This window comes from Neolamprologus multifasciatus, chromosome 13 (genome assembly GCF_963576455.1).
Source record: "Neolamprologus multifasciatus chromosome 13, fNeoMul1.2, whole genome shotgun sequence".
Taxonomy (NCBI): Eukaryota; Metazoa; Chordata; class Actinopteri; order Cichliformes; family Cichlidae; genus Neolamprologus; species Neolamprologus multifasciatus.
This window is the reverse complement of record NC_140451.1, coordinates 7,756,936-7,765,044: the sequence shown is the minus strand read 5'-3', so window position 1 is coordinate 7,765,044 and position 8,109 is coordinate 7,756,936. Positions and strand designations below refer to the sequence as shown.

The 8,109-nt window shown below is 41.4% G+C and overlaps 2 protein-coding genes across 2 annotated transcripts in view; one reads left to right on the top strand and one right to left on the bottom strand.

Annotated features, from left to right (window-relative positions):
* The window catches only part of ttc7a (tetratricopeptide repeat domain 7A), a 201,483-nt gene that overhangs the window by 147,192 nt on the left and 46,182 nt on the right, over positions 1-8,109 (top strand). The gene's annotated exons all lie outside the window — the stretch shown is intronic.
* Positions 1-8,109, bottom strand: part of plekhh2 (pleckstrin homology domain containing, family H (with MyTH4 domain) member 2) — a 38,465-nt gene that overhangs the window by 5,063 nt on the left and 25,293 nt on the right. The window contains exons 21-29 of the mRNA XM_085183500.1: positions 7,404-7,501; positions 6,893-7,070; positions 3,289-3,444; positions 3,104-3,201; positions 2,454-2,595; positions 2,044-2,180; positions 1,626-1,755; positions 1,243-1,329; positions 55-204 (exon numbers count right to left, since the gene is read on the bottom strand). Coding sequence (XP_085039626.1) covers positions 55-204; positions 1,243-1,329; positions 1,626-1,755; positions 2,044-2,180; positions 2,454-2,595; positions 3,104-3,201; positions 3,289-3,444; positions 6,893-7,070; positions 7,404-7,501 — 1,176 coding nt within the window. The remainder of the gene's footprint in view (positions 1-54; positions 205-1,242; positions 1,330-1,625; positions 1,756-2,043; positions 2,181-2,453; positions 2,596-3,103; positions 3,202-3,288; positions 3,445-6,892; positions 7,071-7,403; positions 7,502-8,109) is intronic.

Below are 8,109 nucleotides of genomic sequence, written 5' to 3'. Positions count from 1 at the left end.
ATACAAACTCTGCGTGGGCCGTCTGGACTGTCGCCCTCTGGCCCTCTCACTGACCTTGGAGGGGTCCATAGCAAATAGATGTTTCTCTGTAGGTTTGTCTTTGCTGGCGTTAGTGCCGACATTCTGACCCATCACCAGCATAAAGTCCTGCTTGCAGCCTCCAAATGTCATCAGGTTCTTGTAGGAGTAGCACACCAGCAGTTTCTGAGTACCAGAAACAAAAATAAATTGTAGTAACAGAATTCGATTAAAAAATAGGATGTGAAATGTAAAAACTGAATTCTGGGCCTCAGTTTTAAGATTAAAGAAACAACAATGACATCAAAAACGATGTAACGCTCTGTGCTTTACATTATGATACTTAAAAGTGATTTTACACCGTATGCAAATGTTTACTTCTGGAGTTTGAAGAAACACATGACGACTACGGCTACGTTCACACTGCAGGCGAAAGCGCATCAAATCCGATTTTTTTGACCCTATGCGACCCATATCCGATCATGGTATGACAGTGTGTATTTTCAAATCCAATCTGGGTCACTTTCGTATGTGGTACTGAATCCGATATATATCCGATGTTTTAGAAAGCGACTGCTGTGTGAACGGTCAAGTCGCATTAAATCCGTCTTTTACGTCACCGACACAAGACAGACGCCAATTATCAGTGCTGGAGAAGCGCCCGAGAAGACATCGCGAATGCTTCCTGGCCATCCCGTGTAGATGTCAGTGAAACTGTTGGGAAGACAACGTTGGAGAAACGTGAACATTTTATTTGTACTGTACAATCTGCAGATTCTGACAGAAATCTGCAACTATCCTTTGAAGCACCGCTCCTCTAAAACAGCAATAAGGATCATTATTAGGTTATCTACATTATTATGTAAATAACAAAATAACTTAAAGCAAAATTGGGAAACGTAAAGTCCGAAGTCTTTATATTAAGGGCCATCAGTCAAACAATAGTTTGCTCTGGGTCTAAACAGAGCGCGTTGTGTGTGAAGTCTTCTTTTGCGCATGCGGGCCGCTTTGAGCGTTCACACTAGAGAGCGTTTGCTGTCGCATTTTATTTGTAGTGTGAACAAGCAGACGAAAAAATCGGATTTGATCAAAAAATCGGAATTGAGCATCAAGACCTGCAGAGTGAACGCAGCCTATGTAACTGTTAATCTGAAATCACGGCAGCAAAGCGGAGAAATCTTTCCTATGCAGGTTTCTGAGACTGTGTTGCACAAAGCTGCTCACAATGGAGTTGTGCTCCAGAACGCTGATACCATCTTCATGTACAGCCAGCCAAACACGAACACCGGGCTCCGGAGAGGGCGTGATGGACTAAAGCAGAGAGAACAGAGGGTGAGGTTAGTTATGGGCATGTTTTCACGATGTGTCGAAAAACTGCAGCACTCACTCTGTCAGATACTGTTTACACTGTAGTGGGAAACAATGCAAAGAAACCTATTTCAAGTTTTTGTCCCCTTTTCTTTTCTTTGGAGCACACTGACAGTTTATTTAGTTTAAATGTTGGCCTCCATTCATGCTACTTCTTTGTAATTTGTAACATATATTCAGTATCTGAGATGATAAGATAAACTTTATTTACAAATAGATTACTGCTCACACATGCTCACCTCTGCCTCAAACAGTCGGGCACCAAAGAACGGCCACTTCCTGGCTACGGTCAGGTAGATCCTGACGCACTCTGGTGAACTTCGACCCCTGAGTGAAGCCCAGCGGGCAGAGAGACGCTGTAGCAGTTGTCTGAGGGAAAGCAGAGGACAAAATAGAGTTTGCTTTTAAAGCATTTACAGTTTTGTAAGTCTCTTTTTGACCATTAAAGACTTGAGAACACAAAGACAGGTACTGTATGATGAAAGAAAAATAAAACACAAGCAGTCACAAAGCTGCTTTCTGGGATGGAAACCTTGATGTTATAGGTGTAATAAAAGATTATAAAAGCATAAACAGATAATGTGCATGCACTACAAAGTAGGACGTGAGTTCAGATTTGAAGCCACTGTTTCTCAGGGTGTGTTTTGTGTCTGGTACCTGAGCTGCTCCTCAGATGTGCTCCTGCGGTAATGTTTGGGGTAGAATCTGTCCAACACCTGCTTCAGGTTCTGATTAGACTTAGTCTGGGCCGATCCAGAGGTGGAAAAGGGACGCTCAAAATCTCCAAATTCCACCTGTACACAGACACGCAGTGCAGGCAGTAAGTATTCAGAAATTCTTCACCCTCTGTTTCTCACTTTAATCCAGGAGTGGATACGACATATGTGGCACTATTCACCTATAAATTACATAAAAAATGACGAAAAATGTGGCAGATATCACTGTTTTTAGACCAGGGCCCGAGTTACACATGAACCTCTGCATAAAGCCAGGCCACATTACACACGCTGTGAAAGAGATATGAAACGCAAGAAGTGAGATAAAAGAAAAATCACTTGATATCAGACCTGTGCGAGCAGTGCGGCCATTTCCAGAGCCAGCTCCTTGTTGACAGGAAAGTGTCCGGCTACGATGGCTTCATTGGTCTGATATGCCAGCAGTAACCTCTCCCTCTCTGACTCCCCCCTCACTTGGAGAGAGAAGTAAAGTCTGAAGATGGAGAGGAAAAGTTAAAGAGAACCGATATGAGGACAAAGCGACCGGGCGATAAATCCTCCTGAGAGAAACATGTAATCCAAGCAGTAACCCCAGTCCATCCTGATCTTTATATGCAGTCTGCCTCTGATCCGCCATCTAGTTTAATTTACAGTGAAGAGCGATGCCATCAAATATAATCAAGAATTCGAATTATTTAAGACTGAACTGCAACAGACAGACTGAAATAAAAGGGGTTGAAATCAATGCAGCATATTTTATTTCAATGTTTTGTTTTGTATTCGTCCTTTTTTCTCAAACTTGCTACATAGGACACAGACTCAAGCTTTACAAAAGCTTTTATGCAACTTTTCTCACACGTGTGACCACTTGGCATCCACGGTGTGTCTCACCCAGCTGTAACCTTTAGTGACCCTCAATAAGCAGAATAGCTAACAAACTCTTTTATCCCAATGAGCATTATTTCAACACTGAACTGTTGAACCTGATGTTTGGACGCTACCTGTTCTTGTAGGTGAGGCGGACAGTCCTGGTGTTTTCCGACTTGCCGGTGTGATGCTCCTTGGAGGCCTGCTCCCATTTGGAGATAATGTCGCAAATCTGCACATGAGACGAGACACCTTTGTGTGGGAAAACGCAGATTTTTCAATCTTCCTAAAGTAATCTAAAAAGCGCTAAAAGGCGCACCTTCAGGCCTCCTTGCAGACAGTGTTCCAGCGACCGTCCAGTGGGGTCATCGGTGTACAAGCTGAAACCAGAAAGTCCCGTTTTCCTCATGCCGGTGTCCTGGTTGAGACGACACTGGAACTCGTCCACCGTTGTCGAGGCATCAAAGCTCACCACCTACAGTACAAGGTGTAGGTGAACAAGGAATTAAATGCATAAGTGGAAGACGCAATAATGTAATCTGAGTGTGCAATGATTCTTCAGAGTTTTCAAAATAAATCCGGGTCAAGCTTCAGCTCAAAAGAACAAGATTTCTGACCCAAAACATCTGCATGTTGTTAAACTTTAAATGCTGTATAAAGAAACTGTGATATATTGACACTGACTCAGGTAACACCTGTTAATGTTTAACAGATGTTATGACTGGCTGATATGGAAAGATGAATTGTTGTGCGCATGTGTGAAAATGCATCTACTTCCTGTCACAGCGACGGTTTGAACAGTTTTTTCTCTTCCCGCTGCTGATTGACTGTGCCGCGTTATTAGTGCCGATACAGAAATAAACTTCACAGACAGAAAAACACAAGACAATTGGTCTTTGATCTTCTGTTCTGTTAACATTATACATTACATATTATGGATGAATATCATGAATAATTTATATTTGCCTTATTATTCAATGAATACTGAAATATCCAACATCATCATTCTGGTGGTAACGTCAAAGTTGCACTAATCACGTGCAGCATGTCTTCAGTGCAAGCTTTCCTTTACTAATACAGGCACATAACAAAGCACATAAAAGTATAATCTAACATAGATTTTATATGCTGGCTTGGAAAGTTCTGGAATAGTTTGCTGACGACACTGTTGTTGTAGGCCTGATCTCCGACAACATCGAGACGGCCTACCTGGAGGAGATTAGGAACCTGGAGAACTGGTGCCAGGAGAATAACTTCCTCCTAAACATCAGCAAGACTAAGGAGCTGATCGTGGACTTCACTACAAAGCAGGCGAGGAATTACAAGCCCCTCATCATCATGGCACGCCAGTGGAGAGAGTGGACGGTTTCCGATACCTGGGTGTCCACATCACTCAGGACCTGTCATGGTCCTGTCACATCAACACCCAGGTTAAGAAAGCCCGTCAGCGTCTCTTCTTCCTCAGAAGACTTAGAGACTTCCATCTGCCATTGAAGGTGCTCAAGAACTTTTACTCCTGCACCATCGAGAGAATCCTGACGGCAAACATCTGCACCTGGTTTGGGAACTGCACCAAGCAGGACAGACAAGATCTGCAAAGAGTGGTGCGCTCGGCCGAACGCATCATTCAATCAGAGCTCCCTGACCTGCTGTCCATCTAAATAGTCCAAAGCTAGGAAGATTATGATGGACCTCTCCCATCCCAACAATGGACTCTTCTCACTGTTGAGGTCTGGGAAGCGCTTCCGCTCCCTTAAGGCCAAAACAGAGAGAATGAGGAGGAGCTTCTTCCCCCAGGCTATTCGGGCCCTGAACCAGGTGTAGGACTGGACACTCCCACACACATCACATCACCACACGCACCACCACACATTTCCTATAATTTATAATCTTTATCATCTTTTTCTGCCATTTGTACATGTTTTACTGTAATTTTCTAAGTTAATTTGTAAATTTTGTAGTAACCTGTAAATTGTAAATACTGTAAAACTTTTTTTCTGTCATTTAATGGTTGGGCATTGTACAGCTACAAGCATTTCACCCCCATGTCATACTGTGTATGGTTGTGTGTGTGTGACAAATAAAATTTGAATTTGAATTTGAATATATATTTACATAGTCTCGCCAGCAATAATTATAGGTTACACTCAAAAAGAGATTTTCCACCCTCAATAAACAGATAAGATCAAAGGTTTATTTATTAAAAGACTTTTAAATAAACTGAATTTATACCAACCAAGTTAATTTCATTTGATCAGATCCCTTTAAATGTAACATTGTACTTATGCAATAAAAATGTATGGAATTAAATGAGCCAGCATTTTGGGCAGAAAAGTTTTCATAGTCCATATAACACAGCAATCAACATGGACATGGAGTACAGATACTAACAGCAGCTTTGTCCCAAATATTCAAGTTAAACAAACTAGTAGCAAGAAATGCAAATCTTTACTCCGGGGTAATACAAATAAGATATCCACGGCAGATTTGGCAGAATTTGCCTTTTTTTTGGAAGAGGTGATCATTGCGAATAAATAAAATGAGGAGCTAAAAGAAAGTTTAGGGTTAAAGAAAGCTGCTCTGTTTCATTTTGAGAGGATCATGAAACAATGTCAGTGCAACCTGTTAGTCGAGACGTTAGGGTGGATACTCCGTGGTTAACCTCAAAATGAAGGGAGCAGCGGGGTCATAACGATAACAAATATTTATCAAAGCTGTCAAATTAAAAAATATTAAAATGTAATTAAAATTAAAAATATCTTGAAACTAACTTTATATAATACAGAGTATATATGTTTTGCCTTTACTTTATTCTCTCACATAATAAGCTTGACATCGATTACAAACAGACACAAAACAGGTTTCATAGCTTTGTTTGTTTTGAGTCCAGAACTGTTAATACATGTAAAGGTAATGATCTCATCACTTCCAGTATGTATAGGCGGGGACAACCAGGAAGCAGGTAGCAAAGGGAAACGCACACACCCAGGGGAGTGATGCAAGGTTAGCTTGATACTGGGTGGAGCAGTGAAGCGAAGAGAGCGACAATGGTGCACAGAGGAACAAAGTGAACAGATAAACATCTCTGTGTGACTTTGATGACAAAAAGGCATAATAATTGGCATTTTTCTCATATCATAGTGAGATATCGAGTGCACATTGGGAGAGTTAGTTAGCAAAAATCAAGCGTGGATGAGTTAGTTTCACTCAACCATCGTTTAAACTAGGAAAAAAATGCAACAACCACAAACAGAGCCACAGTTCATGTATGGCTGCGGTTTAACATTTAGGGCACTGGTTCCTGTTTATTGCATCACAAACAACTTGGCATTTGGAACAGTTCTGCACTTCTTGTAACCACAATAAACTGGATATTTGAGGATTTAGATGTATACAGGTCTGTGTAGAATACGACCTAAATGCCTTAATGTGTACATAGCTCTTTATAGAAAAGCCAAAAAAGGAAAAGTGAACAGGGAGAGTCTCACATTGGACACTAACCAACCATAAAGAACATAGTTCTGGAAAAGTGATACTCAGTAGCATGATTTTATGAGGTTAAAAGTAGAAAAGCAGTGGATCCTTGTATAAAACACCCTTCAGCAGAGTGTCTGTTAGTGGCGTTGGGCTATCATCTAGTGCAAGAAAACATTAGAGAACTGACTCTGTTACGGTTTATTAAAGAGCCGAGGCAAAGGTCGAATGGCTTTCAAACATATACCACAATCCTACACAACTTTAAATCCGTTTAACTGGGTCACATGACTCACAGCACGTGATTTAAAATGGTGTATATGGTATTGTTTTAATGTCAGTTGAAAAATAGCGGTGCTCAAACTGCCACATACATCATTAAACTGTTAGGACTGGAGGCAGGCAGCCGTTGATTGTTGTTTTTTCTGTGTAGCGAGTGACTATTATACCTGGTATGTATTGTTGAGGAAGTGCACGGGCACACTGAAGGGCAGGGAGTGATGATAGGGATTCCTCAGAAGAATCGAAAGAATCTCCATACGGGAAGGCCTGGCCTGTCTCTCGCCCTTCTGCTGTGTCCGCTCCATGGAGCGCTGGCAGTAGACGGTATACTTACCCACCTCTGTCCTGAGGACAAAATGTAGCCACTCTTTAGTTACAGATACATGAACATTTTTATAGCCAAAACTCAGATCTCAAAGCAAAGGAAATGAAAACAGCCATCAGTAAAATAAAAGAGAAAGAGAATAAATATGTGCTTATGAAATAACTTGGTCTTTCAATCCCAAAATATTATAACTGTATTCAAGCTGATTTATTATACAGTATTCCTGGGAAGGAGGTAAAGAAGTGCTCGAGTGCAAAGAGCATATATATCCAGACGGTACATACACAGTACACTGGCTGTATTTTGTGCTTCGTTTCGTTGTGTCAGTTTTCAGGGCCCCTGTGTTTTCTCACCTGGCATCTGCATGTCTTTTGAGGTGGATCTGGAGCAGCCAGAGGAAAAGGTGCTGTGGCAGAAACAGTCCCACACACAAGGCTAGAAACTGCCAGCCCTGGAGAGTGACGTGCAAACACTCAGTCACCACATATGCACGACCACAACTGACAGACTTAAGACTGCATTGTTTCTTTGTTTCGTATAAAGCATAAAACAAGTGGCCATACTGGTTCCTGTTAATCAGCTACACTGAGTTCATTCATGTACAGGGATGATTGTGCTGTGACACAGTGTTTTGGTTTCTAGCTGAATGAGACATCAGCACACGCTGGAATCTGAAGTTTCTTTTGAAAGCGTCTGCTGTTCTTTCTGCCCTCTGACAGTATTTGTGGTTACTGGCTATGGAGGATTACCACAGAGTGACGGTGAACAGACAGTCTACCACACTCTTCTGGTTTTCATGCCAACATAAGAGAGGCAAGACTCTTCTTGGTATCAAATCCAAAACTTGTGCATTCCTTACCTTGAAAGAGAAAACAACACTATCATCCCATGCAAATGTGTGCGTCTTGAAAGCAAATGTTGGAGTGTAATTGTACAAATTATTTAACTTTTTTCCTTTTTTTTTTTCCTCTTTTTACTAAAAGATACTAAAATATGTCCTTTCTAGGCAGTTTTGATATTTGTTAGGTCAGTGAACCCTGATGATACCACGCCTTTTTT